Source organism: Apostichopus japonicus, chromosome 9 (assembly GCF_037975245.1).
Source record: "Apostichopus japonicus isolate 1M-3 chromosome 9, ASM3797524v1, whole genome shotgun sequence".
Taxonomy (NCBI): Eukaryota; Metazoa; Echinodermata; class Holothuroidea; order Aspidochirotida; family Stichopodidae; genus Apostichopus; species Apostichopus japonicus.
In genome coordinates, this window is record NC_092569.1 from 22,524,827 (window position 1) to 22,538,608 (window position 13,782).

The following is a 13,782-nucleotide window of genomic DNA, read 5'->3' on the forward strand; positions in this document are numbered from 1 at the left end:
GTAAGGATGCAAAGGGGAATACAAGGAGCGCCCCTCCCATTGGTTGTCGAAAAGGCTTCCTTTTTTTTTTATAAATTATTAAACAGTTTAAGCAAATGAAACATCTACCCTAATATAAACAAAATTTCCCTAATGGAAACAGAACACCACTTCAAAGGAACTCGCCGCCCCCCCCCCTCCGCCATTCATGCTCGGGCCAATTGTGTTGTTGTTATTGTACCACCAATTATCCCCCTACCCCTCCCGCATTCCTTTGAGACTTTGAGACTTTCAGAATGTGTGATAGTTGTAAAACCTAATTATAGGCATAATTTAAGTCTAAATATAACTCCGAATGTACCACTTGACGTTTATAAGGGTTTTTTTCCCGGGGAGAACCCCCACGCCAACTACATGGTGATCGTTCAGGCAGATGGGTAAAATGTATGTGGTGTTCTGGAAAGTCTGTTTACCAATGCAAGCAGTTGCTCTGGTTCCTAAAATGAGGACAAAATATAGTTTTTCCCCGCCATACCACAAAGAATGGCTAAGTGCTTGATATTATAGCAAGCGGTTCTAAAGTGCGCACGATAACTTGTTATGAATTGTTTTACTTCAGTTATTGTCTTACTCCTGTGCATACATTTCTTCCCTTTTCCCTTTTCTCAAACCCATGTACTCACTAGTATGAAATAAATACAACTACACATATTAGACTAAAACAACATATATACCACAGAATAAACAATTCATGCAAATACTTCGGCTATATATTTTATTTCTAGAGGACACAAGGCAGTCGTTCGATGTCATAATGACCTATGACTCATGTTACTTTGAGTGGTAGAGTGACATCAATTTGAAAAAAAAACCTAACTGATATGTCAAATACATAGGCTACCTTGCTAAAACACAATATCAAATTTCCTCATGTCAGCGTATTAACCCGTATATCTTATACTTCTTCCATTCTTCTCTACCACTATATTGACATCATGATAATATGCAACACGATTAAAAACAATTTAACTCTGTCTTGATATCACTAAACTAGGCATGTTACTGAGTCTTGGACAGTCCTCCATTTTTTTCTTTAACTGGGAAATTATATGAATATTGACAATATTTGGATTGATGTGTATATAGTAAGGCACCAATATTTTATATCATGAACACAATTAACGGATTTTTTAATCGACGATATCGTCGGCAAATTGCCGTCGGTGTCACTACCACTTGACGCAATTCGTTCAAAATCATCGGTTACCGACAGAAACAACTACCGTGTGGCTGTGAATAATGTTTCGTTGGCATTTAACTTCATAAACAAACCAACTCAGCCGTAACGAATTGTCTGAAACTCGAACGATACTTCCGCCTGAAAACAGCTGATGAGATTCTGCAGGAAACGTAAACTCTAGAATGGACGGTTAACAAACGGCGTGTAATGAATCTATTTCCCGTGATTTCTATGTGTGTTTTCTCTCACCAGTGACGGCGCCAAGGGAGTAGGGATTTCCAAAAATCAGGATGTTCCCAAAGCACCTCCCCCCCCCGCCCAAGTCGGCTGCCGTAAAAGAAAGGAAACATTCTCCTTTAAGTCAACAAATTACTTTATTTGGGCAGTATTATTGGATAAAATTCGTTTGTAGCACTGAAAAACCATACAGGGCATCTATTAGTAATACGTTATTGAGCACGTCATTTGACCCGCAATGTATAATACTTTCCTTACTGTGTAATGGGAAGTTCAGATTTATCCCTGTCATAACTTTCGTGGGAAAACTTTATAGCCTAATAAAAACCGATTGTCCAACTCTAAGCATGGCATATCTACACGTATTGGTCTCGTACATGTCTATGCGAGAACTTGTATTGTAATCCAAACAGGCTTAATGCAAGTAACTAAAATTAAAACCAATGAAATAATGAATCTTGAATTCAAAAGTCTCACCCAAGGACAATTTTTGACACGTTTTCTGCCAGATGATGGGGCGAAGAGGCTCCTCCCCCTCCCTACATGAAAGAGTCCATATGCAAATACCAACATGTTATAAAACTAAGACTTTCTGCAAATACGTTAACATTTTTAACGACGACTATTAACGAACATGCAACTGAGACTGTAGTTAACAACAAAATCATCGGGTCTTACTATTTCCAGTGATATTTCTTATATGGATTAGTTACACAGAACCCATACAGACAACAAGACAAATTAATACACAAACTGATGTTGATTATAAGGATTTTTTCCGGCGAACCCATAATCTGACATATGTATTCTTAATGAAGGATAACAATTAACTATTAAAAGAAATTGTCACAATACATATTTTTCTTGCACTCAAAAACATTCATATCATATTAATACTATTGGAATATTTTAATCTTTTGTAAGTTAATTATCTGAAATTAAGCTTTAATGTAGAAATGTGTTCAGCAATTGAAATGTTAGTATGGAATAGTGATAACATTAAATTCAACTGCAAACGTTGCTTTAAGAAGATTATTGGGATAACATGTCGTTTAAAATATATCTAAATATGTAAGTAAATATTGCAGATTCTCCAAGGTCATCTTCAATATCCAAATTCGATTTTTGTTTTCTCCAATAAATACGAATTCAAATGTCTTCAATACTAATTTTGGTAGATTTTATAGTCCGTGCCTCTGTTCTAATAAATTGCCATAATCGTTACACATTTTACTAACCCTATCTAAAAGGCTTATGTAAGCGTGAAAAGAATCAAGAAACAGAGTAAGAAAGCAAGTGCAGTATCATCTTACTATAAAAATAGAATAGAATAAATAGATTAGTGAAGAAATTATAAGTATGTCGTTTGAATCCACAACATTTATATGGTTTCTTTTTTGATAAATGATTCGCTTTCGAGGAATTTACCTACTACTTTGTGGGACATTGAATTATATTGTTTTGCTTCGCGACCACTGTATGAGTACTGCATTAATACAGAACCCCGAGGCAACTTCACGAATTAATGTTATAACATTTCGAATCTTCTTCATTTTCGGAATAGGTGCTACGTTCGTCATATTTACTATTCACAGAACCGATTCAAGAGGTTTGCACATCCTTCCCTTTGACAACCTAAATAATTGCTCATACATCACATATCTTTATCCGAAACTCCAGCTAAGAGTACGCTCTATAAATCTTATACCTTTAAACACAAAATGCTACAACAATCATGTCTCGCGTAATTGACTTAATATTCTTAATATTCTAATAGTGTAAATTGATTGGTAAAGGTTGCTTTTCAACTAAAAAAATAGCAAAAATGTAAAATCTCCTACGACGACCTAAAATCTACTTACAAAGAATAAAAATTCTCTCCTACACTTTTAAATTGCTTTAAATTTACAAACAATGGCTCAGTGGCATTATTTCTGTAAATATCATATTTTCCACGAAGCAATTAGTGGGTAAACATATAAACTTCGAGATATTTAAAAATTACTAAATGTTGCGCTATATACACGTATTCTTTCCAATGGCTTGACAGACATGACGATATGAACGAAACATTTCCCCAAAGTTATATTTCCTGCAAGAAAAGCCTATTACTAATGAAAGGTGATTGTGATGTGTGGAAAATGTAATAGTTTCTTGAATAACGATAAGAAGTTAATTTTTCAGGATGCAATTTGCTATAAGCAAACGCTTCACTTTCTTACCACAAAATATAAGCTCTTGCAAAAAGAAATATTCAAAATACCACAATTATTCAAAACTATAGTTGTCAGACCTATATAAGTCTTCAGACCAGTGTATTTATATGCAATTGATAAAGTAACAATCCCCACTCGAAACACTACAGACGTTGATGTAGATGTGTTCAAGTGGATTTGACTGTTAATGGCTAGTTTTACTTCTCCATCAGTATAGCCCTACTTGTAATATATATCTACGGTGATGTACCGCCTTCAGTTTACTGTCAGCGTATAACATTGTTCTTCCATTGTTTCGTCAGGAAGTTAAAAAGAAGGACAGGATTTGACGGGAAATTAAAACCTCGATAAGTCCTAGATTGGCTTCCTATATGTGCAGTCTTCTTTCAACCCTTTTTTCTACAGTTTAGTTTTCTTCTGAATACAGAAATATTTAAGTTTATTTAATTTAAGTAATATTCATTTAAACCACGGCTATTAAAGTTAGCTTAAAGTTATGGAATTGACCAAAAATCACAGTTGTGTTTCCCGAAAGAGATCACGAGGGGAATAATCATATCAAGATGGCTGACTCATAGTTTGTACTGTACGATTTCAGTAGTCTCAATATCCGTGTTCACAGAGGTTTGACTTCCTTGTTCTTCTGTCTACCGATGCGCATAAGAGACAACATTTAGTGGAAACTACCATTTTACTTTAATTCCTTTTCTAAATGAGTTACAAATGTTCAGTATTTTCTACCGTACATTCTAAATTACTCGATGCAAGGTACGTTATGCCATTGACAGAGATGAAAGTCATTATCAACTTGAATTCAGAGAGGGGCGAGTCACCAGAAAAGATTCCACTCTTTCGTCAAAATGATCAGCAAGTTTTATTCACTGTTCAAATTTTTATTTTTCTTGTGGACCACGAGCTGCCTCGTTTTTTGTGAATCGGTAAGTTGCATTACTTTTATATTTTTTAGTTAAGCCCAGCATAAATGTCAAAGTCAAATTTTATTTTGGTGCCTTCTAATGTAGCACACAGAAAAAATAACATAATTTGAAACTTAAGTTTTTATTGTTCAAAGATGATATACGATATTGGAAATGGAGATATGATAATTCCTCAAATCCATGAAATTTTCATATTTGGTATATTGTAGTGATCTGTATCGAAATAAACATGGTTGTCTGTAACGCTTCAAAAGTCCTTAACAAATCATTCAAAAAGTAAACGCAAAGGATATTGAAGTGTTTGGAGTAAACGTTGAAGTCGATTAAGATATACTTTTTTTCAGATGAATTTTATAACAAAGTAAAAATGTTTAAATCTTGAATAGCAATTTTCCATTTGACTTTATTTTAAAGTAGTATTTTAATTGTTTAAATGATGGTATAAGATATTTGAAATGGAGACATCATAATTCCTTAAACTCGATACAATGTTCATCTTTTGGAATCCTGTATTAGTCTGTATTGAAGTAAAAATGATGTTCTGTATCGCTTCAAAAGTGCGTGACAAATAATTCAACTCAATAATAATAAACGCGAAGGATATTTCAGTAATTGGAGTTAAAGTTTGAGTAGATTCAGGTATATCTTTTTTTTCCAGATTAATTTAAGTACTTTATATTTATTTTAAACTTCCCACAAAAGAGTCTCGAAATTGAAACAAAAGACAAGCAATCAAATCTTGAACAGCAAGTCTCCTTTTGACTATTTTGTAACGATTCAAGAAAATTCCACACAAAAAAAGAGATTCGAAAATCATTAAATATTTATATTTTTGGCAAAGATATTGAAATCAGATTTTAATTAATTAAATATAATGCTCTCTAGTGTTTTCATGTTTTATATTCATCTCAGAAATTAAAAGCGTAAACATGCATACTTTCTGCAATGCGTTGAAGAAGCCACTAGTTGTATGTAAATGTAGTAGATGATAGATCGAATATCAGGTATGGGATTTTTCTAATCTTTCAAATAAATTAGTTTATTGTAATATTAATAATAACTTAGTAACGCTCTGGAACCATTTAAGACACAAACATGTAGTGAAAATTAAAAGTTACATAAATATAATAGGTATAAAAGAGGTATAAATATTTACCTCTTGTTAAGGTTGTAGTTTATAAACCAGTATTCCCCAGCTATAACTTAACAACTGCAATTTAACATGTTTATTGTATATCACCGGCACAAATTCAGAACTTTCATGTGTTCATTAAAGACGTGCTAAAATTGTTAATATGATTTAATACTAATAATAGCAAACAAAGTGCAGACTGTCATAATGCAACTTTTACCGAAAGTATAAATCAAATACGGTAGTTTGGATTATATTAATAGAAACGTAATAGCTAAGATTTACATACCCACACTTTGAATATATCGCTTCAGTTTCTTAACTTTATAAAAATTAACGAGAAAAGAATGTTTTGACTTGATATAAATTATAGTTTTCAAAAAATTAGGAAACGGACGAAATGTGCACTGTCAATTTGATTACTAAGAGTAAAACGTTCAACTAAATACTGGTAAGATAAATTGCTCTTCAACGTAATATGCAACCTTGTTGATGTAGGCCTAAACTTATTAATATTTGTTTTTACATTCATAGACAAAAGTATGTGGTTTGTGGTTATTTTCATGAAAAGATTTGTTTTATTTACAAACAAAAATCAGGAGATCCTAAGTAAATGTGAAACATTGATATGTACTATAAAAAATAAAGAAAACACATACTTTGCTTAATTCCAATGAAATTTGAAAATCATTATCATTAATCATAGCTCATACAACGTAATACGTTTCACGATCAATATATATTCTTGGTTCAACAGATCTTAACCTATTCCAGCAAATGTCTTATAAGAATATTAAGTCCAAAGTCATTGCGGTTTCGCAATAAAACCTCCGATAGCTTCTCTCGACCACTTTACTTAGAGAAAAGAATACTTGATACAGGATAAATTTGAAAAGACCTTATATCCAACTAAATATGCTGAGACTTTTAAAAATCTTCAAAAATTCACTATTTTGTTGATTTGATCTTCTATTTGTTTGTGTCTTCATAATTTAGATCAATGCGACGAGATGTTTTTAATTTAACGCTGCAATTATATTGCTGAACATTGATACTTTATATATTGACGATACGTTTGTACATATAGGCTACCTATGTGTATCATTGTTATGTTAGCTGGTCAATACTATTAGCTATTGGTATACATTTCTTAACCAAGTATGTCATAGTACCTTTAAAAAGGCACTTGACTTTACTTAAATTTGATCACAACTAACAGTTACACCAATCCCATACTCGTAGATACATAACTTTTACATCATAAATAACAACACAAATAAAGTGTAACTTAGAAAGAAAAAGAACAACTGTAAGATAACAAATAATGGAGGAAGTTCTAATGCCACAACTTGTTGTCAGCCAGCAGAAGATTTCGCATTTTTCATTAACTCTCTTGTTATCTATATTTTCCCTTGAAGTTTTAAACACCATTTTCGATTGTAAAGAAAAGTATTTCCTTCTGAAAATAAACTAAAATTTCGGAGCATATCTGTGTTTGTTTTATTATGAAAAATACAATAGTTACAATTCATTTAAAGGGAATGCCATGTGTAGGATTTAAAAATATGTCGTAATTTATTTATTCTGTATCATTAGCGAGCAATCTATACTTGAATTTGCTATTTCTGGTTCCGTTGTCACTTAAAAAAAAGTGTTGATATGTTTTTACAACATAACCTGAAACTGCATGTGCATTGTTCAATCTTTCTCACTTTATTGATTTCGTTATGTTTAACAAAGCTGGTACGAAAATGTTAAATCTTCCCACTCCCTAACACCTCCCCGGCCAAAAATTAATAATATAGTTGAGATTTAAAAGGCAACATGAAAAACTTAAAAGAACTTATCAGGATTTAATTTATTATGGTATAATTATATTGTTTCCTGGTTGATATAAAACTCTTACAGCATGTAAATGAAATAAGTGCATTTTCGCTTTAACTGTCTTGTAATTTTTTTTCTCTTTAGTGTAAAATTTCGAATGCAAAGATTGAGATTATTCTCTGCTTAGAAAGAACGACAATGCCTATATCAATTATTTTTTTGTCAACCAGGAAGGTTTAATATTGGGGAATGCAAGTTAGAATTGTAGAAGAAAGAGTTATCGTTGTAAAAACGTAAACACAACTGAGTACAATCATTTTCATCTGCTAGTCTACACATGTAATTTGCATTTTGATTCATTATTATTCGAGCGTTGTCAAATGAGCCGTCGAAGGATTTGTGAGTAATGATTATTTGTAGTGGGATTAGGATGTTTATTTGAATTCTGTTTAGTGTTTACCTATACCATGTTTCTTGTAAAGGTATATTACCAATATCTTTTAACACCTCTAAATAGATTCAAACACTCCATGCCTTGGCGATACATTTTTTCTTCCTCCCACTCCCGTTGTGTGAGAGAGAAACATGTGAGCTTGTTGGCGAAAATATTTTGGAATGGACATCTTGAGAATAAACAAAAGCGATGCGAGTGATATGTGTCCATCACCCGCCCCCCTCTCGTTCCTCTTATTTCAATTGGAATACATTTTCTTTCTAATTTTAAATGAACCAATTTCAATGAAAAGATTGTTGCACCCATATAGTAACCGACATCTTTGCGACCCCAAATCTATTTAACAGGCACTCACTACTTGTTTTGTTAATCGATTTATTCAAGTACACAACATATCTGCATCGGTAATGCCATCTCCGATGCTGTTGTTCTCGACTACTCTGTTCCACAAAGCTCGGTTTTGGGTCCTCAACTCTTCACTATCCATACTTATCCAGTTCGAGATATTATCCTCAAGTATAATCTCCAGTATCATGTTTATGCTGATGACACTCAGATCTACTTCTCATTCAAATCCTGTCAACACGATGCTGACTCATCACTCAGAATTATGGAAAATTGTATACAAGAAATTCGGTGTTGGATGCAGCAAAACTTCCTTAAACTGAATGATGATAAAACTGAATTTGTGCTTTTCGGATCTCGGCAACTACTATCAAAGATCAGTCTCCCTTTTATACGAATTGGGGACTCACAAATTGTTCCTGTTTCTCAAGCTAGAAGTCTAGGAGTGGTCTTTGATTCTTTCATGACGATGAAGCCACATATCTCTAATGTTATCCGTTCATCCTCATTACACATTCGGAACATTGGTAGGATTCGAAAGTACTTAAATCGTGTTGCTGCTGAACAAATCGTTCATTCATTTATCACTTCTCGTCTGGATAATGGAAATGCCTTACTCTTTGGTTTACCACAATCTCAGCTCTCCCGACTTCAACGTCTTCAAAATACTGCAGCTAGAGTTGTAACTTTGTCAAGAAAATCGTCTTATATAACACCTATACTACGAGATCTACACTGGCTACCTATTTCTTATAGGATTATCTACAAAATTCTACTCATTGTTTTTAAATCACTTAATAACATGGCTCCTATATATTTTTCAGAATTACTCCAATTGTACTCTCCATCACGGAATCTTCGTTCAAGCAGCACGCTTAACCTCCAGGAACACAGGTCTAAACATTTGTGGGGTGACAGGTCTTCAGGGTTGCCGCCCCACGCCTTTGGAACACTTTACCATATGAACTGAAGTCATGCACCAGTATTGCAGCTTTCAAGAAACACCTTAAAACTCACCTTATGCGTGAAGCTTTCCAGTAGTTTTATTTGACTTTTTTCCATGTTGCGCCTTGAGCACCCTATAGGGTGGATATGTGCGCATTATAAATCTCTGTTATTATTATTATTATTACGCCTAGTAAGTATTGCCATTAATAATTCTCAACGTAAATGGGACACATACTTCACATTGACTCGGAATATAATACGAACCTGTTTTTAAAAAGTTTGAAATCTTTTTCAGAGCTTGATATCCAGAGGTCACTGATTTGAATCATGTTGTATCCATAAACTTTGTTTCTCTATTCAATTGTTTAAAACAACAAAGTCACTCTCCTGTTATTCATTTACATATATGAATTTTATTAATGGAAGCTGATTTCAGGTATTTTTGGGCATTCAAATTCACAATAGTCGTCAGAAATCATGTCAGATAAGTCTATTGAAGTGAATAGTACGTAGTGATCCACATTTTTTCTTAAAGTCACTTTTTGTTGGAAGAGCAACGGGTGTGAGGTCTTTCGAATAGTGTAAATTAAGAACGCTTTGTATGCTATATATGTAACCAAAGAAAAAAAACACAAAGGTAACACATGAGGACAACTATTTTTTTTTATTCCATCATATCCTAGGTCAGTCATCATTTTTCTTCTATCAACAATCGACTTATCCGAGAGATTGCAAAGAAGTCCAGGAGCAATGTTCATCCCATAACTCTTCCGGTGTCTCCATAATCAAACCAGATGGTTATCCGGAACCATTTGAGGTTTACTGTGATAACACCGACAGTTCCGGTGGATGGACGGTATGTCTCTGGTTTCTCGCTCTTCTCTCGACAATTTTCAGACTGAAGCACAGCAGCTGAAAGAGTAGTAAAGATGTTAGTAATACAAGTGACCAAGTTGCATGTGGTAAACAAAAATACGTTCTGTTTTTATTGAGTAAAGAAAGAAACGACTGTTATGGATGCCAACATTTAAAACACCGAATGAAAGATCAGTGACTAACAAACCATTTCGGTAACGACTCTGTCCATAGGTAATACAAAGGCGCATAGACGGGTCCATCGATTTCCGGCGCGACTGGGACAGCTACAAGTCTGGCTTCGGGTTTCTCTCTCATGAATTCTGGCTCGGCAACGAGAAGTTGTCTTTGTTGACCAACCAGAAGAAATATCAACTGGTGATTGAGATAACCACATCAAGCGGTTACTTACTCCCGGTTTCTTACGATCATTTCCGTATAAGTGACGCCTTCAGTCACTTCAAGCTGGGCAACGTCAGCAATTATTCTGGAGAGAATACTGGTGAGTTATCACGAATAAATTAGTTTACAATGCATAATCATACCCACATGTCTTACAATGCTTAGATATAAGTAAAGATGTATTGTTTTGTGACGTCGTCAAACATTACATAAGATGACGGATATGCAGGTTCATCAGGGGAATATCATCGACAAACCTCTCTGGCCCATTTGGTACATCCATCTATGGTCAAACATAGCTTTGATTTAAGAACACATCTGAACTTTACTTATCAAACACTTAATTCACTTCATATTGTTAAATACATTCCCAGTAACATTAATGTAATAATAATTCCAATTAATTCTATCTTGCAGATGCTTTAACCTTCTGTCCTAGCAATATGGACATTGATAACTGCAGTACCGCTTGTCAGCGAACTTGTGAAGCTCCAGGAATCTGTCAGGATGAGGTCTGTACTGATGGTGAAGTCTGTTTTTGTCCCGATGGATTCTTCATGAAGGGATCTGACTGTGTACCTCGTGAACAATGTGGATGTTACGTATCAGAAGGACAGACGATCGTAGCAGTAAGTACAGGAGCCATCCATTACAGCTATACAAAACGACTCTTTACTTTAATAAACAAATTGTACGTTACTGCTTTGTTATGTATAACATTCATCTCAATTCAAAGAATTGGTACAAACTGGAGTAAGAGATGACTGCATACTGTAATATTAAAACATGTTAAATCATAACATACGATAATTTTGACAGGAAGGTGACTTTTTCGTGAATTCTGGATGTACAAGAAAGGGTGTTTGTAATAACGGACTGATCATCTGGGATGAAGGTTACGCATGCAGCCCTAAAGCGGAGTGTGGCGTACGAAATGACATAAGACAATGCTATTGTGCTAATGGCTACAGAGGGGACGGTGTAAATTGCACGAGACCACCTAAAGATTGTCAGGAAATTTATGATGATGATAGTACCAGAAAGAGCGGTATATACAGAATCAAACCGACCGGATGGACCGGGTCAGCATTTGAGGTTTACTGTAACATGACTGATGGAGGAGGATGGACGGTAAGTGTTATAGCCTACGATAAGCACGGAGATTACACGATGAACTATATAGTTCATTAGTAGATATTGCACTGGAATGCATTTTTCTCTAATGTAAGACTTACTTTAATCGTAACTATTCTTTTCACCGATCTATGTCCAATGTCGGAATTTTTCGTTATTTTCTTTTTCATTGTTTTTAATGATATTCGTTTTTATATACAAGAAATTTTTGACATTGTACCACAGTCTATTGACATGTTTACATATTGCGAATATCAGAATGTGTATTCTGTATACCTCCATGATTGAGAAAGTTTGCTTTATTCTACCTTTAAACTATTTACATTAACAGGTTAATAGTTTTTACGTATCAAATTAGCATAATAGGTATACCATTTTGAGAATATGATATTTCAGATTTCACACCCGGGAGGCCACAAATATTATTCAACTTTGTGTTATCAACTATTTTTATCATTTTCAAATCTTTAAGGTGTTCCAACGTCGTGTCGATGGTAGTCAGGACTTCTACCTTGGATGGAACAGCTACAAGCAAGGATTTGGAAATTTAAATATTAATTTTTGGCTCGGAAATGATAAACTTTATTTCTTAACCAACCAAAAGAGATATGAAATCAGAATCGACTTAGTGAATAGATATGGAGCTCCATACTACGCCAAGTTTGACTTTTTTAGGACAAACGTCGAAAGCGACAACTATCGGTTATCCGGTCTTGGGACCTACAGTGGAACAGCAGGTTTGTAGCCTACACGTCTCCTTTAATATTAATTACAGTATTTTGGCATAACTTTATAATGAGACACCACCAGGTTATCGTTTCATCGATACTACCTCTCTCTAGAAATATAATATAACTTTAGTTAAGTATAGTATATACTGACATTATCTTAGGGAAACAAGTAAATAACAAGGTAGGAAGGCCAAGCAGATGAAAGATAGATTCTATTTGTAATTAAAAGCCCGAGAATGGAAAGTTGCATCAAAATAGGAAACTACCTACAGTTGTCTGTTATAGTTACCAGTTCCACAATCCTGTCAACATTGTTAAATACCTTCAAAATTGTACCGGCTGGAAACTAATTATAAGCATCGTTGAACCATTAGTTAAAATCAACGACTAACTGATAAATACAGGCAGGAAGAGAATTCTGTCTGTATCACCTATTAGAAAAGGGTAAAGTCAGTCCAAAGGGTAAACAATACACACATTTGAACTTAAAATTCATATTATTCACGTTATCAATCCACAGACGAGTGTTTGTTGTCTTCGTTTGGTTTTAAAAGTAGTAAATAACTGACTGACATGCTCAGAACATTTAGAAAGGATCTACACATTCTCACATTTGTTAATTTCTATGAGACGAATAATGGGAGTGGGGCCTTTGAACTGTTACATCTATTGCGCGAAACTTGTTTTTTTAACCCAAGTGAAAAATATATCTTAGATAATAAAACATTCAGTATGACATCTCACATAACGTTAACAATACACATGCAACAATTATGTTAATTTATTTCATCACAATGCATACATGCAATAACACCTCTCATACATTGGTTTACAATACCAAACCACGAACGAATGTAGACACCAATACTATTGCGATTACTTAATAGTTCAATATCACAACAAGTGAATCTTACTCTGGAAAATTATAAAAGCATTCTGTACATAATTTATTAAGAAGGTTATACAAAATGACGATTGTCGCATTTGTGATCAGCTAATTAAATATTTAACGGCTACATGATGATCCTCGATGATAAGGTGCCTTCCTCTTAGTGACAAACCAGGAATGTAATGATCTAGTATGATGTGCAATAAAAGAGAGAATATGGTCATATGTGTAAATCTAACTACCATAAAATATAAATCAACAACGTATAGCATATATGGATTATCGATAACAGAAACAGTAAAAGCAGTGCAAGATCTTGTTTACCCTAAAACTAGATTTACAAATTTGCATATCACAATTTACATTTAAATAATTAAGCAACCAGACTAAGTATATTATAGTGCGATGTAATTACAGAAAATGAAGTATACAAGGTTTAGCATGTATTAGATGTATCT

At 33.9% G+C, this 13,782-nt stretch overlaps 1 protein-coding gene across 1 annotated transcript in view; it reads left to right on the top strand.

Annotated features, from left to right (window-relative positions):
• Positions 1–13,782, top strand: part of LOC139973992 (techylectin-5B-like) — a 116,180-nt gene that overhangs the window by 101,985 nt on the left and 413 nt on the right. The window contains exon 7 of the mRNA XM_071980903.1: positions 12,177–12,441. Within this exon, the coding sequence (XP_071837004.1) occupies positions 12,177–12,441 (265 nt within the window). The remainder of the gene's footprint in view (positions 1–12,176; positions 12,442–13,782) is intronic.